Source organism: Symphalangus syndactylus, chromosome 24 (genome assembly GCF_028878055.3).
Source record: "Symphalangus syndactylus isolate Jambi chromosome 24, NHGRI_mSymSyn1-v2.1_pri, whole genome shotgun sequence".
In the NCBI taxonomy this organism is placed as follows: Eukaryota; Metazoa; Chordata; class Mammalia; order Primates; family Hylobatidae; genus Symphalangus; species Symphalangus syndactylus.
This window is the reverse complement of record NC_072446.2, coordinates 9,930,972-9,958,524: the sequence shown is the minus strand read 5'-3', so window position 1 is coordinate 9,958,524 and position 27,553 is coordinate 9,930,972. Positions and strand designations below refer to the sequence as shown.

General features: G+C 58.7%; 1 protein-coding gene across 10 annotated transcripts in view; it reads left to right on the top strand.

The window, feature by feature from the left end:
- Window positions 1-11,243: 11,243 nt before the first annotated feature.
- Window positions 11,244-27,553, top strand: part of SLCO4A1 (solute carrier organic anion transporter family member 4A1) — a 44,353-nt gene continuing 28,043 nt past the window's right edge. For 9 of the 10 annotated variants that reach the window (XM_055265367.2, XM_055265368.2, XM_063633451.1 and 6 more), the window contains exons 1-2: window positions 11,245-11,358; window positions 25,509-26,385. In XM_055265367.2, coding sequence (XP_055121342.1) covers window positions 11,278-11,358; window positions 25,509-26,385 — 958 coding nt within the window. In that variant the 5' untranslated portion in view covers window positions 11,245-11,277. Of the gene's footprint in view, window positions 11,359-25,508; window positions 26,386-27,553 lie in introns of all 10 variants that reach the window. The other variant, XM_055265373.2, reaches the window with a different exon arrangement.

Sequence of the window (27,553 nt, the reverse complement as noted above, 5' to 3'; positions counted from 1 at the left end):
GGCTGGCGTGTGAGCGCTGCACCAAATGCATGCACAACTGGCCAGGTTGCAACAGTGCCCAGGCTCAGCTCAGCTTTCCCCCATGATCAGGGCAGGTGCCAACAGTGGGAAGTCAGTCAGTGGGAAGCACTTCTGGGCCCGTGGGGACAGGGGGGCCTTCCCGGGCTCCCAAGAGTGCAGGGATGCCTGGGTCCACAGCCATGGCTTGGACGGCTGTAGCTGTGCCCGGGAGGGCAGGGCTCTTGCCTGCTCCCACCTCCCAGAGCACAGGGGTGACCGGGTTGCAGCTGCCGTCTGTGTGGCTGCGGTTGTGCCTGGGGAGCTCTGGCCAGCTCTGTGGAGTGTGGCACCACCCTGGGGGCCAGCTCTGCCTCAAGACCCCTCTCTCCCCACCCCTCCATGTCCAACCATGCTGCTTTCCTGCCAGTGGGTGACTTGGCCCAGCCCCACTGCGGTGGCTCCCAGGGGCAGCCGGCTTGGTGGGGTGGGGGGTCCCAGGGGTGGGGACTGCCTGCCTCCTCTCCGTGTCTTCCCTGCAGTGGCAGTGGGCGAAATGCAGGTGGCGAGGTGGTCTCAACCACCTTTGCACAAATGAACCTGACACACTCGGGGCCGGCCCCACAAGTCCCGCTGTGCCTTCCGCCAAGTGCTCAGGGGTTCCCGAGACACAGTGGGGAGTGAGGTTGAGGCCGTGGTGGAGGCCCTGGGCCTGGGAGTGGGTCCTGCCCGGCCGTGTGAGGGTGGGGGTGGTGCAGTCGGCTGCCTCGGGGACGTGGGGCATGGGGGTCCCATCACCGCCATTGCTGCTCCTGCAGCCACTCCTGCCACCACTGCTGGCACCTTCCTGCTGCAGCTGGCGTGATGGCAGCTGCCGCTCCAGACGCTCCACACGCTGCAGCCATCACTGCCTTTGCCATGTTGAAGGGTACAGTTCAGTGGCACTGACCGAGCACATTCACAATGTGAATTCATCACCACCATTCATTTCCAGAACACTTTCCATCTTGCACACCCAAAACTCTATACTCAGTAAACAATAACTCCCCTTTTTCCCTCTCCCCAGCCTCTGACAAATCCCATCCTATTGTCTGGCTAAGTGAACTTGACTAGGGACCTCCTATAAGTAGAATCATGCAGTACTTGTCCCGTTGTGACTGGCTTACTTCACTGAGCAGTATGTCCCCAGGGTCCTTCCATGTTGTAGCAGGTGTCAGAGCTTCCTTCGGTTTTAAGATTGAGTGATATCCCCTTGTGTGGATGGACCATGCATCTGTCAGGAGACACCGCGTTGTGTCCACCTTTGGTGATTGTGAATATAGCTGCTGCAAACAGGGATGGAGGAATATCTCTTCATGCCCTTGCTTTCAATTTCGGGAGCTATATACCCAGAAGTGGAATTTTATTTTTAGTGTTTTGAGAAGCAGCCTTACTGCTTTCCACAGTGGCCGCACCGTCATGCGTTCCCATCAACAGTGAGTGCAGGCGCACTTTTAAGAAATCCCTGGAAATATGACATCGAAACAAACGCAGCACAAACACACACACCTGAGAGTGCACCAGATTAAACAGCTTCAGCACAGCAAGGGAAACAAGCAGAGGAAAACAAATATTTCCTCCGGGCGGGAGGAAATGTTTCCAGTCATACATTGATAAGGAATGGACATCCAGACACATGTGGGACTCACACGGCTCACCAGCAAGAAAGCAAGGAACTGAATTTTAAGACGGTCAAAGACCTCCACAGAGATTTCTCCGAAGAAGACAGGATAATGGGCAACAGGCACATGACAAAAGTGTCCCATCAGCACTCATCAGGGAAATGCAAATCAAAACCAAATGGGCTATTGCCTCACACCTGTCAGGAGGGCAATTATGAAAACACAAAAGCCAGCCGGAGTTGGGGAGGATGTGGAGAAGAGGAACCCTGGTGCACTGCTGAAATGTAAATTAGTACAGCCGTTATGGAAAACACTATGCAAGTTCATCAAAAAATTAAAAATACAACTGTCCTAGGATCCAGCAATCCCTCTGCTGGGGAGGCACCCAAGGGAAGTGGACGCTGCACCTCGGGGAGACACCAGCACCCCCGTGTTCACTGCTGCACTGTCCACAACAGCCAAGATATGGAAGAGTTGGATGGCAGATGAGTGAATTTTACACATGTGGTGTAGATACACGTGAAGTACTACTCAGCCATAAAAATGAATGAGATTCAGACCAGCTGCGGTGGCTCACGCCTGTAACCCCAGCACTTTGGGATGCCAAGGCGGGCGGATCACCTGAGGTCAGGAGTTCGAGACCAGCCAACATGGTGAGACCCCATCTCTACTAAAAGTACCAAAATCAGCCAGGCGTGGTGGCACATGCCTGTAATCCCAGCTACTCAGAGGCTAAGTCAGGAGAATCGCTTGAACTCAGGAGGCGGAGGTTGCAGTGAGCTGCGATGGTGCCTGCGTGACAGAGCAAGACTCTGTCTCAAAAAACAAAAAAGAATGAGATTCGGTCATTTGCAACAACCTGGGCAAACCTGGAGGACATTATGCCAAGTGAAATAAGCCAGGCACAGACAGACAGACACCGCGTGCTCTCACTTACACGTGGACGCTAAAATTCAAGTTGAACTCATGAAACAGAGAGCGGTGGGGTGTTTACCAGGGGCTGGAGGGGGCAGCAGAGACGCCGGCCAGAGAGCACAAAGTTTCAGCTCTAAGATGAGTAAGTTCTGGAGTTCTGATGTACAACATGGTGATTACAGCTATTAACGTATACTTAAAAATTGGAAGGAGCGGACTTTAAATGTTCTCACCACAAAAAAATGTAAAGTATGTGAGGGATGATGGTGCTAATCGCTTCATCGAGCCATTTCACAGAGCGTACGCACACCGAAAACCATGGCGAACATTTTATGGAGCATTTTTACTTGTGGATTTTTTAAAAATGAGTTAATTAAAATTTGAAACCTGAAGTTCCCAGAAGGCAGGGAGTCGGGGGCTGTGCGACGGGAGGCGGGGGCGGCCCTGTTGGCTGCCCTTACTGGCCGCGGTCTTCCCAAATTCAGGCTTGAGAGAGGCTGAAAGGGGGCTCTGGAACGTGCGTTCTTCCCAGCACGGAGCCTCCCCTGCAGCTCTGGCGCATGCAGCAGCCGCTCAGGCGTCATTTGCTAAGATCAAGAGGATGTGCCGTCAGTACAAGAGGCGAGAATAAACCAAGACCCTTGCAGCTCCTCAGACACAGGAGGGGCTTCCAGGCTCGGGGAGTGGGGTCCTCAAGGGAGGGAGGGCAGAGGCAAGGCTGGGGCACCACCAAATGCCAAGTGCCCCAGTCTGACACTCGGAACCAGCCCAGGAGAAAGGGAAGTTGGCTGAGAACAACCAGGCCCAGCCAAGGCCTCCAGTCCCCGGCCCCGGGATGGTCTCCCTGAAGCTCCTAGCGTACCCCCTTATTCTCTCCCGGAAATTGTCCCATGTCACCTGGCCTAGCCTGCCCTGCCTGCCGGGAGCCTCCCTCTCCTGGGACCCCACACCCATCCAGAGGCCCTACCCAGAGCCGCAGGGTTGGGAGGGGTGGGTCAGCTTCTCTGGGGGCTCCAGGCCTGGGGTTCAGCGGCATCCTCCTGCTGGTGGTAGTAGGGGTGTTGGGGGCATAAGCCTCCTGGACTGAGTGGGGGAGCCCAGGGGCATGCTGGCCAAGGGCAGTCCTGGACAGTCAGGGGGGTTTGGGGGGTGGCAGAGAGGGAGGGCCTGAGCTGTGTGTTGGATGGTGACACCTCTGGTCAGGTGGAGGAGGGGCAGGAGACAGAGACAGAGATAGGCAGCGAGGGTGGGAGGCACTGGCGGGTTGGAGGCGCCGTCTTCCCAGCCCCTGACGGACCATCCTGGGAGATGCCTGGTGTGGTGGGGCCTGGCTCGGGGCAGATGTGCCCTGGGCTGTGATTGTGGTGATTCCTGCTGGGTGTAAGGGGCCACCCAGGGAGCTGGCACCCACTCGGGAGGAATGCACCCTGTCTTAGGACAGGCCCATCCAAAGAAACAGCGCTTCTCTCTCGGTGGATTTTTAAGCAAAGAAATAGGTGCTCAGTGGACCAAGTGAGGAGCGTTTAGAAGGTGGCACCTTGTCCGGCTGCCCTGTGTCCCGCCCTCCCCACTGGCTGTCTGCTGGTGCCCCCCTCCCTGAAAGGGCACCACGGTTTCAGGGCCCCAAGCTGCGGTGCAGCCTGCTCTCTGGGATGGCAGCAAGGCTGAGCGTGTCTCCCTCAGTAATGCCCACCACTCCCAACCTGTCACTCACTCGACGGCTCCCCACAGGCAGACTCCAGGCTGTTTGCAGTTTGCTGAGCCAGGGTCGCGTGCATTGCATCTCATGACAGGCACTGTCAGGTTATTCTCCCAAAAGGCCCTGGCAGGTTACCCCACACTCAATCCTTGTTGATATCACCTTTGCCAGCTCCCTCCCGGGACCTCTGAGACGTTTCTCCGGGGCAAGGAACAGCACGAACATGTCAGCCTGCGTGGGTGAAACCAGGAAGATGGCTGCAAGCCGCATGCCCACACTGGGGTGTGGCCGTGGCTCTCAGTGTGAGGCTGGTGGCGAGGCTGCAGCACCGTGGAAAACGCAGGCCACGCAGTGAGGAGGCGAGGCCGTCTCCAGAGCTGGCATCATCAATGTGGCTATCACTGGGCAAGGCCAGAAGAAAATATAGAAAATAGGAAAATCGCTGCTGGACTCATGTCCTTGGGCCTTCAGCAAATTTCCTCCTTTAAAAATTTCCTTTAATACTGTTGTAATGTTGCTTTTGCAATACATGAAATTCCTGGGACAAAAAGAGAAGACAGAGAGAAAGATAGAGGCAGAGAGACAGAGAGGGAGAGAGAGCCCACAGTCCACCCGCAGCCCGCAGCCCGAAGCCCGCAGCCTGAAGCCCGCAGCCCGTGGGGGAAGAGGAGGGCGCCTGCAGGCAGCAGGGGGAAGGCTGCAGATGGGGCTGGACCTGAGGAGGGGCTGGGCCATGGGATTCTCTGAGCCCAGAACTTGGAGGATGCCTCGCTGCAGACATGGCCTGGGGCTGTGCAGGACACAGATGGCCACAGAAGCCAGGGTGTGGCCGGGGCCAGGCCTGCCCTGAAGGCTGCCGACGCGGAGCAGGTGATGGTGGGGTGAGGACTTGAGGAGCAGGGGACACTTGCATTCCCAGAGGAAGCTGCTCACCCAGGGGTGCCTCGGTGGAGCAGAGCAAATGGAGCGAACAGACTGAATTCATGGCATTTTAGGACGGGGGACCTGGGGTGGGGGCTTGGATGGAAAGTCAGGGAACAGGATGAGCCCTGGGAAGGAAAGGGGGGTGTGGCTGCCTCTTCAGGGGCCGGGGTGGGAGTCTGCCCAGGAGGGCAGCAGAGGAGGGGAGGGCAGTGCGGGTAGGGAGGGGAGGTGGCCACAGAAGCTGGGAGTGCCCAGGTTTTCTGACAACCTCAGCCGCTTGGCTAGAGCGTCTGGAAGGATTTGGGAGCATGTCTCGGGGAATCAAGCCTCTGTGACGGGTGACGGCACAAAGGGGCCCAGCAGGCCTGGCTCCAGCGCCAGCCAGAGGAGTGGCTGGGGGATGAGACAGGCCAGGAAGGCACCCCAGGGAGGTGCAGCACGCACCGACCAACTCAGCCCTGGGCCCCGTAAGCAGGAGCCACCCCCTTCCTGCAGATGGAACAAACCATCTGGGGTCAGGAAATTGAGCTGGCTCTTCTAATCTCCTCTAGAGCTCCACGTTCCTGGGGTTTAAGTAGAACATCCAGGCCTCTCGGTGAGCCAGAAAATCCCATTTCTACCTTGTGATGGGGAAAATAAAAATTCTGTGAGTCTCCTACGTGGGAAAGGGTCCAGCTTGCCTGCAGGATGCTGACTGCATAGCACCTAATCACAGAAAGTTCTGGAAGATTCCTTGCCCCTATGTAGGCTTAAGTATCGTTCACTGGCTCCGACAGTTCACCCAGGCCCTGGGCAACTTGTTCCAGGGCAGAGCAGGTCGGTACAAGATGGACATGCTCATGATGCCATCCAGGGTCACGGGACCCTGGGGACAGCAGACACCGCCCAAGAAGGAATCTCAGGGACCTGTGGGCATCCCTGTTTTTGTGCCTCTGGGTTCTATCACCTGACTTCCCCCAATAATGAGCTCCGCACATGGTCAGCCAGCTCTGCACACGGCCAGGAACTCTGCACATGGCCAGGAACTCTGCACACGGTCAGGGGACTTTGAAAGGGCTGGGCAGGTCATCTTCCTTTCACCCCCAAGTGAGTGAGGCTGCAATGGGGTGTCCATGTCCTCAGACAAAGCTCCAAAGCTCCTAGCTTCTCTGAAGCTCACAGAGGTGTCAGCTTGGTGGGGAAGGTGCCAAGGCAGGGGGCCCTGGAGGTGGGGACAGGGACTGCCCACTTCCATTTGCCAAAGGCCCAGCAAATGAAACATGAGGGAATGAATGCTCAAAGAGGGCTGCAAACAATCGCCAACAATGCAAATGACTGCATTTAACACTTCTACCGTAAACACTCTCAACACAATATAATCTTGCTAGTCAGCTGGGTGGGCCGGGATGAGAGTTAGCGGAAGACCTGACAGGTCTGTGCCTCGGCGGGTCTGGGACTGCACGCACAGTTGTATTGGAAGCTAAGGTAATCACTTACCTAACACGAGGCCCTTCCAGAATGTGAGGTCCCAGCCAAGTGCACCCTGTGAACACCTCCACCCCCAGACCTGCGGGCAGGCTCAGGAGCCAGGCAGACCGAGGCAGTTCCAGATGCCCTCGGGCTGGCAGACGTTTGCCTCTTTGTAAGAGAGTGTGTAGAAGACCTCACAAGGAGATCACCAGTGAAATTCAGATGACCCTTCTAGAGAGGCTGTGGGCAGCCAAGGCCCTGGGTGTGGACAGGGCTGGTGCTCTCCAGGTGCTGGGGGCCAGCACGTATCTTCCTGCAGCTCCATGTGCCTTTGCCACGGAGCCACCGGCATTCAGTGGCCTTTTCCCCACTTGGCTGCTATGTGTCCCCTAGAACTCAGAGCACTCCAGGTGTCCTCAAATCATATCTCAGAGCTCAGGGCCATCTCGCCAGGCAGGGAAGTCCAGATTCCGATTTTTTCTACCCCAAACCTAATCTCTAACAGCAGGCTCTGAACACACAGGAATTAGGTGGTGGCTTCTAAAGATAACATGATACCGTAATGTAGCTGCCTGTCGAGACGCTGAAGCCTGTGCTTTCGCTGGACCCTAGTGCTTGTGAATGACGGTCTCTGTTCTCCTGGATCAAAACTTCCTTCACCACCATCAAGAAGGCCACCCTTTGTCGGCAGGTTAAATGCAGTGTTATTTACATACGGTTTATCTGGGCATCTATAATCCCAGGGCGAGAGCCCACTATCCACCAGCATTTTGGAAGAACGCCTGAGACCTGAGACCTGGTGCAATGGAATCAGATTCCATGGTAGCCGCTTTTAATGGTGACAGATTCTCTGAAACAGACAAAGATTGAATTGAGTCTGTCTCCCTGGAGTCATTCTGCTCTGGGAGATGCAGAGGGAGGGCGGCAGGAGGGAGGACAGTGGGAGGGAGGACAATGGGAGGCCTCTGTTGGTCAACTGCTAGGCTGCTGTCACCAGATGGTGGACGGCGTTTGCACAGCACTGGCCAAGGGCCCAGCTCAGCAGGGCCAGCGCCTCAGGTCACGTCGCAGGTGAGCAAAGCAGTGTGGATGGAAGATGAAGATCTTCGTCCCACGGAGGGCTTGCTGTGTGTCCCGCAGGACACAGATCACCGGGAAGAGCAGGAAGCAGAAGCGCAGGAAAGCCAATGCCGTGCCCGAGGCATGGCCAGCAAGCCGGGCCCTCCAGCCACACCCTGCTCCAAAGGGGCTCCCGACAGGACAGACTGATGATTTCCAAGAGAGAACGTGCTTTTTATCATCTATGGAATTTTGCTACCAAAGAGCCTCCCAGCCACCTGTGCCCTTCCCTAACCGACAATCTTAATTCCCCCATGAAACTCCTCCATCGCGGACATTTGGACAACTCTGGGCTTTTTCCTAAGGCCACTCTGGCCTTGTGTGTCTCTTCTTTGCTAAGCTATGTGCCAGCCGCCAGCCACCAGCCCACATCTGGGTTGCACCATGATCCTAACTCCTCACCTGAACATAGCATTTAACAGATTGAAACGCGCCACTCTGTAGCTGGGGACTTCAAGCCACGTTTCGCCTGCAGCCCAATCGCCTTCAACCTTCAGCAAAATGCTCTTTCTCATGCAAAACAGTGCAGTCATAACTTTAAATATTTTTTAGAAACTTTCTCTAGAGCCTCCACCACATGGCCATGGCCTGAGACTTTGATATAATGAAACAATTCAATGATGTTTTCATCATTTCTGAGACTTGTCCATTATCACGAAGCTGAACTAGCCATTTTTTTGTAAGTCAAGGAAGGGCAGTTTCAAATGAGTCAGCTAAGACATATGCCAAATTCATAGAAAATAGAAATGAACTATGACCACAAAATGGAAGCAACCACAGAAATAGTAGCAGGATTTTAAGTATCCTCCTAATCAAGTACTAATAGCTAAGTGAGGTCATTTTTTGGATACCATTCCTGGTCAAAGCTGGGAATGATGTGTGTTCCAGGCTGGACCCTCCAGGCAGAGGCACCGGGATCCCACGCTGTTTCTGGGTTGGCCGTTCACCTGCCCCTTGACCTGACAACGTTTCTCTCTCTTCTCTCTCTACACTTCTCTTCTGATCTTTAGATCGATTTTCCTCCAAGTGACAATGTCCATAAGGAGAGAGGGAGGCGGAAATACAGGCTGCCACATTTCAGCTCTTGGGTGCCTCTAAAGATGATGTCAGAGGACAGTAAGTGGCCCACAAACGTGCAGCATCTGTTCCGAGCCTCCTGAAGCCGCCCGGACAGGCAGCAGTACAGCCCTGCAAGGCCACAGGGGAGCCAGGGGGTTCTTGCTTTCTTTTTCTTTTAATTATTCCCTCTCAAAAAAGAAAAAAAAAAAAGAAAAGAAAGAAAAAAAGCCCTGCTGGGATAGAACTTATTGAGTTCAGAATGTTCCAGGGCACATAATCAGGCTGCCCTTGTTCCAAGACACTGCTGTGCTCTGTAGCTGACCCCCTGAGTCCTCTAGGGCAAGAGTAACGACAAGAGTCAGCTCCCGAAAGCTGGTGCAGATGGACCCCACCATCTTGGGCCTGGAGTTGGGCCAGACCTGCAGACCCCCTTGATGGCCTGCGGCAGGACCCTTCGCCTGGGTCAAGGCCTCCTGGCGCTCCTAGGGGCCTCTTGAGGAGCCTGGGCACCAGGGTTTGCCTTTGAGGACAGGACTGAGGACCTGCATTTTGCATGAATGTACCTGAAATGTTTGCTCCGGATTTACCTTTCCAATGGTACCTATGCAGGAATCCTGAAGAATGCCTGGTGGGGTCTGAGGCGGGTCTGAGGCCGGGAGCCCTCCACAGGCAGCAGTATTTGGCTAGAATTTAATACCATTTTGTTTCTTTTTATCTATTTTTATGGTGACCTCTTGGTGGTAATTGACACTGACTTTTTTAAAAATAAACTTACCCTTTTAATCAAATATGTGAATTGTTTAAAGGAAAAACATTGTGTAAATAATGTTTTCAGGGGGTAGAATCCAGAAGTGAGTTTTGGAAACAGAGTCAATCCTGCTTTTGACATTTGAATTGCTTCTCCAGCATCGTCCCCAGAAGATGGGCTACCTGTGCTCACCGTCTCTCAAAGGCACCTTCTGTCAGGTCCGCCTGGAAATGCTGCTCCCGCAGACTCCGCACCTGAGGCCAGGTCTGCGGCGAAGCTCAGCCCCCTTCCTTCACAGGGGAAATACTTCTGGGTGTGCACCTTCCACTCCTGGCAGGGCCGTGAGCCCCTGTGGCAGTGCCTCACCCTCTGGGAGGGACCCTCTCCATCTGGGAACAACGCGGGGGCTTTTTTCTCTTAAAGGGCAGTGTCAGGAATGGAAGCAGATACTCAAAAGCAGTGGGCCTCGCGGCCTCGTGTCTGCTTCCGGAAGTGGAGGGCGGCCTGGGACGGCGGGAGCCCTGAGGACACCGCCAGGGGGGTCCCGGGACCAGATACGAGGGGGCACGAGCCCCAGGCCCTGGAGGAAGGAAAACCATTTCATAAATAACCGCGTGGGGTTGTGGGCCTTTTCTCACAAGCCGCAGCACCTCCTTCGTCTCTCCGCGGTGAACCCGCCCGCCACGCTATGCTACCAGGCCAGGTCCTGCAACGCCGCCTCCATGGCTAGGACTTCCTCACCAGCCTGGGGCCGTGGGGTGGCCATTTCCCCCTTACCTGACTTATCTCAGGATTCACACACACACACTTGACTTTCGGAAACTTCTTTTAAATTAATTTCACTGACACTAAAAGGGAAGCTTTGTGGAGTGTGATTGTGGTTACCTGTTAATACTTGGCAACAGTTATGAGCCCTGATATGAGCCAACTTCTTCCGTCTTATCCCCTTTGAGGACGCTCTGTTGTCGCCCCCATTTTACAAACGAGGAAACTGAGGCTCGGAGGCCTGGAGCAATGTGTTCCAGGACAGACGGCAGGGAGCCGGGGTAGGAGTTCCAACAGGGAATTCCCTCTGTGGTAGGGAACGTGGCTGGCACCTCCCTGCCTTCCACCCTCAGTGCTAATGTGAAAAAGAAGATGGTGTTATGGAAAAGGCAACAGGCTGGAGATTCCCCGGATTCCCAGGCTAGGGCGCCGGTCTCACCGTGCGCGCAGGTGGGGCGCGTGCCAGAACAGGGCTTGGGGGTCAGGCCGAGACCGGCGGGCATCTTCACCAGGGCCGCCCGTGGCGTCCCCCCAGCCCCTCTGCCGCGGGCCTCACGTGGCCCCGACCCTGCGGCGGCCTTTCGGAAAGGCGGAGCTGAAAAACGGCCGCTTGGCTCCACTCGGCCCCACAGCGCCCAGGAGCGAATCCCGAGTCCGCTCGGAACCGCCTCGCCGCGTGGCCTGGGGCGGCGTCGCCACCGCGCGTTGTCGGCTTCCCGGCTGCGGCAGCGATGCAGGTCCTTGGAGCTGGAGCGGGGAGTCCGGGAGGCGGCAGCGCTCCGGAGACGCCCTGGTCCCCCGCCGCGCGTTCCCGCCTCTGTGCCCTCAGGGGCGGGGTGGGGGGGGGCGGTCGCCGCTGCCATTGGCCGTGGGGGGTGAGGCGGGCCCAGCGCAGGAAACCCCGCCCCTCCCTCTGCGGCGGGGGCGGCCCCAGCGGATGAATGAAGCGGCGCGTGGCTGCCGGGGAGGCCAGAGCGTGGAGCGCCGCGCTGCGCGGCGGCCGGGCCCTCGAGACGGGGACGGTGAGTGCGCGGGGAGCGGGGAGCTGGCGCGGGTGCACAGGGCCCGACCTGCTGGCGTAGGAGCGCGGCAGGTGCCGCCATCGTGGGCGAGGGCTGGAGCGCCTGGGGGATGCGCGCGGGGGCGGGAGGCCTGGGCACCGGCCGAGCGCCCCGAGCCTCTCCGCGGGGGAGGGCGGGACCGAGCGGAATCGGAGGCCAAATTCGCCGCTTCCCGCCGCCGGCTGCGCAGGTAGGAGCTCCCGAGTCGCCCGCAGGAGGACCGAGGCGAAGGAGCCCCCCGCTGCAGCGGGTGCCGGGGGGAAGCGGGTGAGTAGGGGCTGCGGCCCTGGCAGGGACTGTCGGAGTGGCCGGGGCAGGTGACCTGGGCAGGTGGCCGGGAGCGCGCGCAGGCGCAGGCCCCACAGATCCAGTTGGGGACGAACGCGCCTCTGCGGAGCTCCAGAGTTGCGGACTCACCCACCTGCGGCGGCCGCTGCTGCCGAGTCAAGGAGGAAACCTTCATGCACGGAAGTTTCTCGGGGGCGGCCGGGCTTTGTTCGCGCCAGAGGCGCTCGAGACACCTCCGGGAGGGGAGCGCGGGCGGAGCGCACAGGGCTGGTTTCCAGCAGCGGCGGCGCCCCTTTCCGTGCTCCACCACGCGACGTCCTGGCCGTGGCTTGGGGGGACCCGGGCGCCCTCCAGGTGCAGGCAGAGGATCGGGTGCCCTCGCGTTGCTGATGGGCGCCCCTGACCAGGGAGGATGGAAAGGAAGGAGCAGGCAGGCTTGGCTGCCCTAGACCGGCCCTAGACCGGGAACCTGGGAGCAAATCTGACTTCCACTTCCAAGGGAGAAACCGCCTCCCGCATTGGCGCCCGGAGGGGAGAGAGAAGCCCAGCTAGGTTTCCGCGTGGTCCGCGTGGTTGGTGAACCCTCAGGCTGGGGGGTGCTCCACTTGGCGTGCAAGGCCCTCTTTGGAGCTGTCTGAGACCTGGCTATGCGTCCTGTTTCTGTCTGGAGGCGGCTGGAACGCGGTAGTTTTCCACATCGATGCAACCAGCTTGTCAGCTGCTGCTCCTCAGCTGTGGTTTTTGGAACTTGGGTTACCTCCATCTAATCAGAAACTGGCTCTGCGGAGCCCGGTGTCAGCGACGTTTTCATTCCCAGCAGCATGGAGCAAATAGATCTCAGAGGACAGCTCCTTGGTCTTAGCCGGCTCCGCTTGTGAATCTGGTAATGGCAAGGACAGTGACAGCAGGGGCTAGGTGTTGAGTGCTGGAATGTGCCGGGCATGGTACCTCTGCTTTGAGCATCGTCTCATTCAGTCCCTAGCAACCCCACGAGGTGGCCATTATCACTCCCACTTTATAGATGAGTAAACTGAGGCACCAAGAGGTTAAGTGATTGACTCTAGGCCACACAGCTTGTAAGTGCTGAAGAGGTCTGACTCCAGGTTTGTCTGATCCAGGCTTGGGCTCCTGTTTTACGACTCTGTTCTTAAAGAGGCAAAAGGCGACTGCAGGGTCAGGCCGGAGAGCCAGAGCAGCGTCCCAAGAGGTGGGCCTGCGGTTACTGGGCCAGAGTGTCTGTTCTGGGTTGTCAGTGATCGCAGGAGACCAGTAGGATGTCGCTCGGGCGGAGACCACACAGCCTGACTTTCCTCTGTGCTGCCGGAGGGAGCCAGGGCAGAGGCCGGCCACTCGGTGAGACCTGGACGCTGACCACAGCCAGGCTGCCCTGACCGCCCTCGGCAGGCTATGTCCTGCCTTCCTGCTGGGCAAGGTCAGTAGGTGGTGCCTGGAAAATTCTTCATGAGGGAGCTTCCCTCCCGAGTGGCCACGACCTAATCTGTAGCTCACTGGGTGTGGCCCCTAAAGCAGGTGTGGGCAAGTCCCTACCATGGTGGAGAGCTGGCTGGGCACGTGGCAGGCAGGGCAGGCTGGGCCAGGTGAAGGGTGGCCAGGTGGATGGACGTGCTCTCTTTGCTAGACTAAGCCCAGAGAGGCCGGCTCTCCTCGGGGCTCTGATGGGCGCCTTGGCTTGACCAAGCCCCGTTGCAGTTTTGGTTCCAGGTCGGTCTGACTTCCAAATGGCAAAGTTTTTCTCAGCCCATTGTAGGATGAAAAGTTAACTTACGGAACTTACTATTGTGCCTACAAGGTCTTTGATCTGGATGTCTCCATGAGTGTTAATCCATTTCTGGGGCGGGTACTGCTGAGCCAATATACATTCCTGGCTTCCTGGACTCATCCACTGGAACGTGGTGGGTCCTGGTGCTCTCCCCAGCGGTTGGTTGTAGGTGGTCAGAGATGAGCCACAGAAAAGCCAACGTGCAGCCTGGTGCTGGAGGCAGGAGGGAGCGGGGCCCTCGGAGCGCCGAGAGAGAGCCATGCCAGGCCAGCCCTCCTGCTTCCTCCAGCAGGCTGTGGACAGAGGCCACAAAACGTTCCCTCACGAGCCACGTGACTGCCTCATTCACAAGTGGCAAGGTGCACACTATTGGCTTTTGGACAAGGACATGGGACAGTCCTCAGACCTTGCCGTCGCCTTCGTTCTGGGACACGGACAACTGTCTGGCCCCCCAGTGAGCTTGCTGAGCGTCAGCTGACTTCAGGCAGGATCTGGGTCTTGCCCACTTGTTGGAACGGGCATGTGGGGATTGCACCCCTTGAACAGGGAGGGAGGTGCCAGCAACTCACATGCTAGGTTAACAGGTTCTGGGTGACTCGGAGCCTTGGCCCTGCCAGGGGTGTGGGGAGGAAACTGGCCCTGCTGCTGGGACAACAGACTCCGGGCGTGTCCCCCCGTGGGTCTCTGCAGAGGAAGCAGACTGGGGCTACAAAGAACAATCTGGTCCTGGCAACCCTGCTTCCTTCTCTGGCCCCTGCGAGCCCTTCAGGCTGCGGTGAGGGTGCAGGTGAGGGTGCGGGTGAGGGTGAGGGTGAAGGTGCGGGTGCACTGGGGTCTGCGGCTGTCTCCCACCCTTCAGTTCTTTTCGGTAGCCTCCTTCCCACCAGCATCACACAGAATTAGACCCTGGGACTACATTTCTGGCAGAAGGTGACTGCTTTTTCAAACCACGTGCCTTCTGCAGAAGCCGCTCCCCCTGTAGCCCAAGCTCAGGGTGAGACTTGGCACCACTGGCCGGTGTCGCTTATGGGTGCCAGAGAGCCCAGATTCCTCTCCCTCCTGCACACAGCCAGGCCCTTCCTGCCCACGGACCTTGCCTTTTCTTGGTGGTTTTTCTAAGAAAACAAGCCTTGGGGGGCACCTGAGGCATCGCCCCTCTGGCCCAAGCCGCAGGGAGAGCTTGGGATGCTTTGGGTGGCATGTGTCATCCAGTCTGCTCCAGGCTCACGTGGGGCCCTTGCATTTGCCACTGGGCTCTGCCCTTTGGTAGACGCTGTGGACCTGATATTTGGACCCATGGGCCTAGGAGGCCACTTGGAAGGAGAGTGGCCCAGCTGTGCCAGGCAGGTTCCTCATCTGGACAGAACCTGCCCCCCGCAGCCTCTCAAGCCCCCCGAGGGCCCTTCTGGGTCTTGTCTCTCCCACACGTTGGGGGTCAGGTTTGAGCCCCTTCGCTGGCGGGCCCTCTGAGCTGCCAGCTCCTCCCTCCCACCACCCGCCCTGCCTCCTGTGGTGCACAGGGCTCTCCTGGAGGAGGGAGGTCATGGGCATCCCCCGCCTCCTCACCTTCACCCTCAGGAGTCCCAGAACGCTGGCTGCTCTGCACAGCAGGCTGGGAGGCAGGCCCTGTGCCCAAGGACTAGCCTGAGAACTGGCTAGTCCTTTCCCCAGAGGACAAGGAGACCCGTGAACACCACGGGTCTGTAAAGGGCCCCCCCCCCCACATGCAGGAAAACATGAGTTGTGGCATCACTTACACCTTCACTCACCAGTAGCCGAAGCACGGCGGGGGTCCTGAGCATGGGCAGGGCAAGCCACTTCCACGCCAGCCATGGAAGGAGGCTGAGGAGGCCGGGGCAGCCGTGGGGACCTGCGGCAGGCAGGGCCTGCAGGGCTCCGGGCCCGACAGGGTGGATTTCCATTCTGAGTCTATTTCCCATGAACTCGAGTGCTGACTGGGCCCACTTTGAGTAGGACGCGCAGTGGCTCATTCTCATTCTCGTGATGTCTCTGTTATGGGGGAGGCTGAGGCAGAGAGAGGCCCGTGACCTGTGTGGCTTGGAGCCAGCCTCTCTCTTCTTCTCAAACACGCCCTTGAAAGGCAGGAGGGTTTTCAGTTCCATGATGGGATGATGAGTCGGAAGGAAGAGTAAACCTGCACACACCCGCGGCTTCACCCGTCCTCCCCACGCTCCCAGGTTCAGTGGGTGGAGACTGGGTGCAAGCAGGGACATCCAGGTTGAGGGACAGGTCCTTCTGGGCTGGCCCTGCTGCCACACCCGGCTCCCTCTTGCTCAGACAATCCTTCATTGTTGGCCCCATGCAAAGCAATGGCTTCCTGCCTGCTCGCCTGTGCGAGGTCACCAGGTATGCAAATGGGGGTGTATCAGGCACAGCTGAGGCCCCCATATGCTGCTCCCAGAGTCTGTGCCTCAAGCTCATTCATTCACCTAGCTTGAGGAAGAGACCCCGGGGTGAATTTGGAGATAGAGGAGAGAGTCCCAGGTGTCTTGGGGGGCTGGTCTGACAAGGGAGGCAGCCGAGGATGGTGTGGTGAGCAGGCAGGTGCTCAGGGCAGGGCTGGATGCAGGGCAGGCGTGTGGCTGTGGCTGGCAGCCTCAGAGCCGTCAGGTGCCAGGAGGAGGGACTCGGCTTTGCCAGGCAGTGCCTGGGCTGGAATCTGAAGAGAAAGGAGAACCGAGACCCTGTGGTCCTGCCTGGCCTCCAAATTCTGAGTGGGGCCTGGAAGCTGGGACTGGGGCATCCCCTAATGTGAAGGGGTGCTACCCACCCAGCCCAGCTCCAGGCCTCCCTGGGGACATTTGCTGGGCCACAGTAGGTCAGGCAGGCCAGGCCCAGGGGCTGGCAGGCTTAAAATAGGTCTCTCAGAGATCCTGCGTCTTTTCCACGCACTGCGCTGAGAGCGCTTTGCAGGGAGCCAGACTGGGAAGTAAGTGGATGGGGCCTAGGGAAGTAGGTAGGCTTCTAAAAGTGGCACAGGCCAGGCCTTGTCAGCTGCCCACACACGGGGATACAGGCTGGCACCCCAGTTCCCACAGGCCGGGCTGTGTCAGCCACCCCCACGTGGCCACTGGCTCCTCCCAGGCCGCTGTCCTGGCTTGAGAGGAGGGGGAGGAAGAGGTCAGCTGGATTCGCCTCTAAAAGACCCTAGCAGAGGAGTCAGGGCCTCCTATCCCGGAGATGCAGCTGACTGACCAGGCCGGCATGAGGAAATCGGAAGAGAACTCTGGCCCCCATGGCCTCCTCCTAAAATAGCGGGCACAGACCCATACACAGGTGCACACGCATGTGTACAGCCTCCCCAGGCCTGCCGTCAGCCGGAGGCTCCAGGGACACATTATCCCCCGGCTGATCGCCTTGGCCTAATTCACGCCCTGGCTGCCAAGGCCTCTGGCGGCAACTTCCCCCCTTCCTCCCCTGCGGAGTTGTTGTGGGTTAGAGCAGGGACAGGGCCTGAGGGGGCTAAACTCCCAGGGAAAGGGCAGCTGGCTCTCTGGATGCACAGGAGGGGCAGGGTGGTTTGTATTTCTCTCGGGCTGAGAGCCACTTAAGGCTCTGCTCGGCTTCTTCTGGCCTCAGATGTTCTCCCACGGACAGAGGCATCAGGGCAGCTGGGAGAGGACGGGCCAAGAGGTGAGTGGGTGCCCTGGGGCAGGGTAGCCACAGGGGGCCTGAAGTGGCTCTCAGGCGGGGCCGCCAGTCAGGGCTCCGGGCCTGGGCACGTGGGCAGGCTCTGCTTCCAGGGGCTCCTTCCCACCTGCCGGCTGCGTGGGAGCTGTGTGGCCGGAGCCACAGGGGAGACCTTGTCCCTCTTTCTGGAGCAGCCGTCAGGAGTACAAGGCCATGGGAGAGGGCCCTACTCCATGGAGGTGATGGATCCTCCTCCCGTGACGGGGCTGGTTTCAGTGACTGTATGTGCACAGGAGAGCTCAGCTGGTTCAGGCCTCCAGAAGGTCCCCGGGCGGCGGTGGTGGTGGTGTGCTGTCAGAGCCTCCTCCCGAAGCCCGGCTCCCAGGGCCTTGGATGATGACTGGAATTGACTCCAGGCTCCATGCCTCTTGTCCCCACCGACTCTCTGCAGCCCAGGTGGTTCTGATTCGCAGCCACGGGCAGCTTTTGCACCCAGCTCTCGAGTGAAGGCCGCTGGGCTCCTCATGGGTGCGATGGTCTCCTGGGAGTCCCTGAAGCCCAGGCTTCCCACACAGCAGGCGTTAGGAAGCGGGTGCCAAAGCATGGAAGGACTGGCTTGTATTAGTCTGAGTTATCCAGAGAAACACAACCAACAGGAGAGGTGGAAAGAGATTTATCCTGAAGACCTGGCTCAAGCACTTATGGAAGGGGCAAGTCCCGAGACCTGTCGTTGGCAAGCTGGAGGCCCAGGAGAGCTGATGGTTTCGGTCCAGTCTGAGTCTGAAGGCCCAAGAACTGGAGAAATGCTGCTGCAGGTTCCAGCCTGAAGGCTGAAGACCCAAGAAAAGCTGGCATTTCCGTCCAAGCCCAAAGGCAGGAAAAGACCGAGGTCCCAGCTGCAGCAGTCACAGGAGGAGGCCCTCTCACTCAGCCTTTGGCTCTACGTAGGCCCCCAACTGATTGGACGAGGCCCACCACCCTGGGGAGGGCCACCCCTTCACATGCTAATCCCACCTGGAAACACCCACAGCACACCCAGAATGATGCCTGGCCAAAATGTCTAGGCACCCAGGGCCCACTCAGGTTGACACATGAAATTCACCATCTCAGTGCTCTTTGGCCCTGACCCTGAGACCATCGCACATAGCGTCAGAGGCTGTAGAGTGGGCCCTGCAGAGGCCAGGAAGAAGATGCCCTGGTGTTAGATGCAGTCAGGGTGTTCGGATGAGGATGACAGTGGACTAGACCTGGGATGCTGACAGGAGCCAGGGCGGCCTCAGGGCTGGCCGCTGGCCTGTCCTTCCCGTGGGGTGCAGTCTCCTGCACCCCACGGCTGTCCCATCCCTGCCCCGGGTCTCCCACCCCCTCCTCTGCCACGTGGCTGCCACTGCCCGGCCTTCCACAACTGCCTCACAGCATCACCCCACCTGCAAACTCCTCATCTGCAGCACTGGGGTTCGCCTGCATCTGGCCTCATTAGCGGGTGCAGTTTTATCTGCATATAAACCAGCCCACCCCATGCAGCCAGCTTGGGATGAGAGGACGGTCATAGGGTCCCTGTGGCCCTTGGAGGGAGGCCTTTGGAAGAGGCAGGTCCTTTGAATTTGGTCTGGGGTCAAGGCTGCCTGCAGCTCCCTCCCCAGCTCCGTAGTGGGGGCTGTATCCATGCATCAGAAGAAGCCGCTGCCTTTTCCGGGGAAAGCTGAGGGTGTGGCTCTGGGATGAGGATGATGCTCCATCCCTCACTGTTGCAGGGACAAGCTTGGGAAGCTGACGCACCTTTTTGTCAAAACCAATTCCAAGTGGAAAGAAACTATAGGCACGTGTGCATGTGTACACACCCCTATACAGACGTGCACACACAGGGTGCCAGAAAGAAGAATCAAAAGGACAGGCCTCCCTTCTTCCCCAAGCCCAGCTGCAATGTCCAGTTGCCCTTGGTGGGGCCAGTCCAGGGGCCAGGCAGCCTCTACGGGTGGGGCTGCCATGAGGCCCTTCCAGCCCCTGAAACTCCCTTGCCCCACCCCACACCAGCTTACCCATAATGGGCCTGAGACCAAAAAACCAAAGGTGTGGGCTGCCAAGCTGCCTGCCTTAATGCGGACCAGACATCGTTACTCCAGTCTCCATTAGCAGAGAACACAGAGGTGATGTTCACCTTCTCACTGAGCCATGAGCGCATCTGCCTTGGCCATCTCGGAAGCCAGCAGATCCCAGAAGGAAAGCCACATGTGAGTGGTGTGGGTGGTCCCCGTGGGCCCCAGCAGTATTTGTCATTGATAGAACTGATGACTGAGACCAGGACGGGGGCGCTGGCTGCCTCCACCAAGCATGCGTCTGGCTGTCCACATCGCTGGACTCGGCTGCTGCCGCTAGGATGCTTTCATGTTCCACGTTGGGCTGGTTTTCGTGTCAAACGTTAGCCCTGAAATGTAAGTCCTGCACCGCATTTTCAGCAAGGACTCCCTCAGGTCCGGGCCAAGCATTGACATACATGCTGGGCACCCACTTCTCCAGGCAGAGTTCTCATCCCTCTGGCTCACCAGCTCAGAATGGCACGCTCAGTAAATGCCAGTGCTTAGGACGTATCCACGTGAGGTCTTGGTACAATCCTGGAAACTTCCTTTGGAAAATGCATGAATGTGGGACCGGCCCATTGCCCTGAGAGTCCAGAGTGTTGCCTGCCCAGCATCACTCAACAACCCATCTGTCCCCTGGTGATGGCAGGGGCCAGGCCAGATGCCCCATCATAGCCAGCTTTTGTATTTGCTCCTGTTGTCCTTTAGCCCCTGAGTCATGGAAGGCCCACCCTCCCCTTTCCAATCTAGACACCGCTGTTTAAGGGGGAAACAGCCTCCCAGAGAAGATTTTCAGCTTCAGAAGAGAACCCGGAGCTGAAACTCTTGGGCATGATGAAGCTGGAATGGGTACTGTCACACGCATGCCGCTTGTGTGAGGGCAGGTACAGATTCAGATAAGGGGAGGCTGGCCCGAAGCCAGGTCGCTGCTGGATCTCAGAAAGACGTCAGAACCAGGCCCCAGCGGAAGCCCCTGGAGGTGCACAGCTGGTGAGCTGAGTGGTCCCGTGTAATTCTCATCGTCTGCGGCCGTCTGATGGGCATCTGTCTGAAGCCACATGGCTGATATTTAAAATAGGATTTTAAATTTGCTGATTTAAATGTGCATAATAGGTAACTTTCGGCTGAGCTTTACATATTTATGTCAGAGCTTTTAATTCAGGTAAAACCGCCTTCAGCTTGGAGCTGTTTGGACACCTTCAACTACCTGTTCTATCTCAGTTGTGACTTTCATTTTCAAGCAGGAAGTCCTTCTGTTTCTCTGTGGCCATTGCTGGTCACGAAGCTTAGCAATCTGGCTTCCTCTCAAAGCTGTGCCGATGGGATCCTCCCCCTTCCCCCTTCCCTGCTTTGGCCCCAGAGTCTGGTCCTGAGGCCAGGGCTGAACAAACTGCCTGTACGAGGCAAGCGCAGTGCCCGGGCGTTGAGTGGGTGTTTCACGGCAGCCAGCGTCTTGGTTGGCAATGGTTTATGTGGGCTTGCCCACCACTGAGCATCCCAGGGACCCCATCAGATCCTTTGTAGAAGTGCTGCTGAATCCGACCTGCTCCCCCTGCCCCCGCCTCCCCTACCTTGCCCCCCACCTCCCCAGCCCACCCCCCGGCCTCGCCCCCAGCATGTGCAGCTAGGCAGAACCTCTGAGCACTCTCCTGCCTGCGTCAGGCTGTTCCTTGGCCCTGCTGAGGCTCCTTCCCTTAATGTTCTGGCCCAGCCCGGAAATGAGGTCAAGTTTCTGCTATTTATGTGTGTGCATGTGCACGTGTTTGCGTGCGTGTGGACCTTGACCTCCAGGCAGTCCTCAGGGTACTTCTTGGCTCTGTGTTCGTGCACTAAGAAAAACAATGCGAGGGAAACACACCCAAACGCTGCCTGGGGAGTCTGCGTAGCTCTGAGCCTGGCCTGTACTCCCCCAGGCCTCTGAGGTTGCTTTCTGTTTCAGCAGCGAGATCCTCCGGGCTGCTGAGCGGCACAGCCATTGCGCCTCCTCACCAGTCCTGCCCCGGGGCTCTTGCTCCTCCGTCTTTTCCACTCGATTCCTGGCATTCGAGTTCTTGTGTTAAAAATGCTCCTGAGACGTCATCCTTGTGACAGCTCGCTTCAGTAGCAAGCCTGTGGCTTGTGGGTGGCAGTGGGTGGCTCTCTGGCCCTCGGGGACGCGTGGAGCATTGCTCTTACAATATAAAAGTCTCTCCTTCCACGCACGCTCCTTTTCTGACACAGCAGGTCCCAAACCAGCCTGGCCTGCCAGCTCGTGGATAGGTGTTGGCATTATAAATAAAACCCCGGGTGTGGCCATGGGCACCCAGGGAGCAGGCCCCAGGAATGACTGCTGTGGAATCTCTGCTGTTCGAGGCCTCCAAATACGACCTCAAACAGCCTCACAGCAGTGTCCAAGGTCAACAGTGGCTGCACGTGAGTGCCACACGAGTGTGCACGGCTCTTTCAATAGGTGTCAGAAGGCAGCTGTGACGCAGACACTAGGCTCTGGGGCCAGACTTCGGGGGCTGCATCCTCATTGCCACCGGCGGGCTGTGTGGCCTCGAGCGAATGACTGACCCCCCTGGGCCTTCTTCCCCTACTGTGAGGCCTAGGACGGTGCCTGGTACACAGCCGGTGCTCAGTGTGCACAGCGGGTGTTAGCACCCTGCCACCCAGCCGGATTCTTCACAGCAGCTGCCTGCATTCATCCCAAGGAGCCTGGGGCTGGAGCATCCATTCACTGAGAGGGCGAGACCTCTGATTCCACAGAGGAGCCCTGTGGGGACCGTGCTTCGGCGGAGGACGTGGTGGGAGGACCTCAGAGCCCAGCTTTGGGGGCTCAATCCTGAGATCCGTGTGGCCTTGGGGAAGGGGTGCTGGTACTGCCAGATCTCTCCAGATGTAAAACCAGCCTTGCCTGAACCTGGGGGAGATCCCATGGCCTGCTCCCGGCCTGACCATGCTGGGCCCAGCTTATCTGCCTTCACAGATGAAGTTGCCCCTTTATTAAAAAACAAAACAAAACAAAAAAAGCCAGCAATTTGTCATCCCCCAAATGCTGTAGTGTCTGTCAGCATAGGCCTGTCCCAGGGCTGGTTCTGAGGCCCCTGTGTCCCCTCGCAGCCCCATGGCGGATCACCGGCTGCGCCTCCGCTCCCACCTGCCACGCTCACCTTACAGTTTGTGTGTCTGTTAAGCTCTAACTGCCTCAACCCCAAGGTCATCTCTCCGGGCCCTCCTCAGGCCTCTGTCATCTCCCAAATTCAGGGGCACATGTGACACCTGTTCGCCTCCGTGGGGGTTGCTGTAAGAAATGACCACACACCAAATGGGCTTAAAAAATAGTTTATTCCCAACCAAACACTGCATGTTCTCACTCACAGGTGGAAATTGAACAATGAGAACACTTGGACACAGGGCAGGGAACATCACACACCAGGGCCTGTTGTGGGGTTGGGGGAGGGGGGAGGGACAGCATTAGGAGATATACCTAATGTAAATGACGAGTTAATGGGTGCAGCACACCCACATGGCGCATGTATACATATGTAACAGTACCCTAGAACTTAAGGTATAATAAATAATAGTTTATTCCCCCCAGCTCCGGAGGCCAGGAACCCAAAATCCACACGGGCTGTGCTCCCCCTGGGGCTCTGAGGAGGGTCCTTCCTGCCCCAGTGGCTCCCCGGGGCTCCAGGTGGTCCTGGGAGCGCCACGCCCATCTCTGTCTCTGTCTGCAGGTGGCCTCTGTGTCATCTTCTCCTCTAAATGCACCTGTCACCGGGTTTAGGGCCCACCCTAATCCAGGATGATCTCTTCTCAGATCACTCATCACATCTGCAAAGACGCTTTTTCCAAATAAGGTCACGCGCTCAGGTTCCAGGTGAATGTGACTGCCCGGGGAACGTGGGGGGCACCGGTCCATCCACCCCAGCCCCAGCACAGGCCCAGTGGGCAGACTCTGTAAGGAGCTGCCAGGAGGATCCTGGGGCATCACCCAGCCCAGGTCCCCATGGGACTGCCTGCTGTCCCTGCGTCTCCGTGCATCTCTGTGCGTTGCCGGCTGTGGCTGGAAGGAGACCCCATGGCCGGATACTTAGGGCTTCAGACTCTGCAGAGCCCTGAGCGCGGCTGATGTGGCCCCGGCCTCAGCCCGACGTCAGTGGGCAGCATTTCTCACGCTTTGTGTTTTGGAGCCTCCCAGGCTGTGACGTTTCATGGACTGAATAAGCTCCAGAAGCGCCAGGGTCCCTGTTGAATGTGATACAATGTGGCCCAATATGGACACGCCACCACCCACCCCACTCCACCCCCACAGTGAAGACAAAAGACCCCAGACTGTGGAATTAGACAACAGAAACGAGGCCCCCTCTTACTGCTGAGGATCAGAAATCAGGGATCATGGTGTCTGCAAGGCCGGCCCCCTTGGAGGGAAGGAGCTGCTCCCGGCCTCCCTCCCAGGCAGGGGAATGGTCTGCACATCCACATTCTCTTTTTAGAATATGGATACCGGTCACATTGCATCAGGGCCCACCCAATGTCACTGTTTAACCTTAGTCACCTCTTTAAAGGCCTGAGTTTCAAAAACTGTCATATTTGGAGGTATTGGGGTTTAAGGCTCCAAGACAGCTTCTTTTAGGGGTCACAATTCAGCCATAATAGGAGGTGCCCCAGATGGCAAGCACCTTGAGGTCTGCGGGAAAGACCCTCTCAGGGCGGGGGCAGCACAGGTGTTCCGTATCACAGCAGACCCGGGAAGGACCCTCTCAGGGCGGGGGCCGCACAGGTGTTCCGTATCACAGCAGACCCGGGAAGGACCCTCTCAGGGCGGGGGCCGCACAGGTGTTCTGTATCACAGCAGACTCGGGAAGGACCCTCTCAGGGCGGGGGCAGCACAGGTGTTCCATATCACAGCAGACCCGGGAAGGACCCTCTCAGGGCGGGGGCCGCACAGGTGTTCTGTATCACAGCAGACCCGGGCACCTTGAGGTCTGCGGGAAAGACCCTCTCAGGGCGGGGGCAGCACAGGTGTTCCGTATCACAGCAGACCCGGGAAAGACCCTCTCAGGGCGGGGGCAGCACAGGTGTTCTGTATCACAGCAGACCCGGGAAGGACCCTCCTAGGGCCGGGGCAGCACAGATGTTCTGTATCACAGTAGCCCGGGGAAAGACCCTCTCAGGGCGGGGGCAGCACCGGTGTTCCACATCATAGCAGCCCTGTTTATTCGCCGGTTTATTTCTGACGGGGAAACCCCTTAACATACAGAGAGGCTATAGCCACCTGGGTTCCCCAGAAGGTCTTGGGCAGTAGGGGGGAACTGTTGCTCCAAGAATTGGTGTGGGGAGTGAGGAGGTGCCCTGCAGAGCCTCGGGATGGTGGGGAAACAGGGCCGGTGAGGGCAGTGGGATTCAGAAGGAAGGTGGTATGTGGGCACGTTTTCCTGGTAACTGGTCCACGTGGCTGCCAACTGCAGCTTCTGTTAGCCACAGGCAGCGACGCCAGCTGCCACAGACCAAGGCCAACCCAGCACCGGCCAGAGCTCGGCGGCCAGGGGTGTCTCCAGTGCTGAGGGCTTATGTGGCCCAGGAGGCTGCTTCCAGCTCATTCCTGCACCTCCCAAACTCTGCACTGAGAGGAGCTCCTTTTTCATGCCACAGGGTACAGAAAGCTGCCAGGGTGTGAATTTAAGGAAGAACAAGGTCAGGCTCCAGGACCAACGTGGTAGGCCCCCTGTGGAGTGTATCAGGGCCACTCGGCTGCAAATGGCGGGGGACATGGCTGACACCGCGAGTGGGGGCAGGCGGGGTGCAGGTCGGGGTGACCTGGGACCCCAGTGTCTAACTCGGCCTCTGCGTCTCAGCTTCACTCTCCACCGCGTGGCTCCGTCTCAGCTTCACTCTCCACCGCGTGGCCCCGTCTCAGCTTCACTCTCCACCGCGTGGCCCCGTCTCAGCTTCACTCTCCACCGCGTGGCCCCGTCTCAGCTTCACTCTCCACCGCGTGGCCCCGTCTCAGGCCCTGCCCTCGTCACAGCCTGACGCCACACCGCTGAAGCGGCAGCTTCTCCTTCCAACAGTTCTAAAAAGGGCAGGAATCAAGTCCCTGTGAGCAAGCTGGGCACAGCCCCCCACCTTCCCACAGTGGAGCTGTGGCTGGGAGACACAGTGCCTGAGTGTGGATCTGGCCAGACGCCACCCTGGATTTGGGAGGCTCTTGGGACAAGGCAGGCAGAGCTTTGAGCCACCCCCATGTTGGGTGTGCTGGAATGTTCCCGCCTGGACGTGCTGTACCCATGGAGAGACATGAGCTTGCTAACCAGACATTCTTCTCACAGGACACGCCAGCCCCTTGGATACCACTTGGCCACTCCCACTGCGTGGCTGAAGCCTTGAGGTCACCAGGCGGAGGCGCGGAGATGCCCCTGCATCAGTTGGGGGACAAGCCACTCACCTTCCCCAGCCCCAATTCAGCCATGGAAAATGGGCTTGACCACACCCCACCCAGCAGGAGGGCATCCCCAGGCACACCCCTGAGTCCCGGCTCCCTGTGCTCCGCTGCCCACAGCCCCCTGGACACCAGCAAACAGCCCCTCTGGCAGCTCTGGGCTGAGAAGCGTGGCGCCCGGGGGACCCACGAGGTGCGGCACGTCTCGCCCGGGCAGAGCGTGGCGTGCGGCTGGTGGTCCTTCGCACCCCCGTGCCTGCAGGTCCTCAACACGCCCAAGGGCGTCCTGTTCTTCCTGTGTGCGGCCGCGTTCCTGCAGGGGATGACTGTGAATGGCTTCATCAACACAGTCATCACCTCCCTGGAACGCCGCTATGACCTGCACAGCTACCAGAGCGGGCTCATCGCCAGCTCCTACGACATCGCCGCCTGCCTCTGCCTCACCTTCGTCAGCTACTTCGGGGGCTCAGGGCACAAACCGCGCTGGCTGGGCTGGGGTGTGCTGCTTATGGGCACGGGGTCGCTGGTGTTCGCGCTGCCCCACTTCACGGCTGGCCGCTATGAGGTGGAGGTGGACGCGGGTGTCAGGACGTGCCCTGCCAACCCCAGCGCGGCGTGTGGGGACAGCACCTCGGGCCTGTCCCGCTACCAGCTGGTCTTCATGCTGGGCCAGTTCCTGCATGGCGTGGGTGCCACACCCCTCTACACGCTGGGCGTCACCTACCTGGATGAGAACGTCAAGTCCAGCTACTCGCCCGTCTACATTGGTGAGTGGGGCTGGCGGGGTAAGCACGGGCAGGGGTGGCCGAGGGCAGTGTTGCAGGAGTGAGGGTGACTGGCTAGAGCCAGCGCCACCCCCTCCCCCCGCCGCCTTCGTGTGCCCCTTGTCTGCATGGCCCCGGGGCTGCTGCAAGAGGTGGCAGGGGAGGGGGGTCCGGCCTGAGGCCCAAAGCTGACAAGGAACTCCGGCTTTCTCATGCAGACCCTGCTCAGGGCTCCAGGCCGCTGTGCCCGGGAGCCTCAGTGCAACCCCTGCATGGTGTCCAGCCCACCTTGCCAGGACCAAGGGGCACAGTCACCAGGCGCTGGGTGGCACCAGGTCCAATGGCCGACCTCATGCTCCGGCTGGGAGCCTGGCACTTGCCTGGGAAGGAGTTTGATGTGGGATAAGTGACGAGGGACAGAGCCCCAAGGCCACACCCATGTCTCCCTGAAAGCACCATGTTGGCTCCATCAGCCACATAGAGGTGGAGGGACAGAGCCCTGAGACCACACCCATGTCTGCCTGTAAGCCCCGTGTCTGCTCCGGCAGCCACGTAGGGGTGCGGAAAAGACCGAGCAAATGTGGAGAGTCAGAACTTTAACGGGAAAAATAACATGAAGCAGCTCGTGGCCACTTCACAGCCACCTAAGAGTAAAGATCTATGTTACAACCCCATGCCAGGCAGCTGAGCTCACTGCCCTGGGGCAGCCCTGGGCCCCTCACTGGCTTCTGGCTCCTGTTTGTTGAGACGTAGGGAAGCCCCATGGCCCGTCCGACATGGCCGAGTTGACCCTGTGCATGGCCCGCCTGACCCCACTTCTCGGCGTCCACCTGCCTGGCTTGGCTTCCCGGAAGGGCATCGTAGGGGTGGTCACGGGGAGCAGCTGGCCCCAGGCGGACTCTGCAGTGACCTCAGCCTCCTCGTGTCCTCTTTGAGCTCTGCTCATCCCAAGGACCCAGGCGGGCGTTGAGATCACCTCACTCCAGCAAGGGGACGTCCCACCACACCGACCCTTCCAAATCCCGGCCCGCGGGAGCGTGAGCTTGGCTGGGTGGAGGGGCTCAGGTCTCTCTGGTCCCTTTCCCCACCCTGGGCCCCTAATTCCTGCCAGGGTCCATTTGTGCGGCTTAGACACCCTGGAAACTGGGCTTCGAGGGCCTTTGCCCTTTCG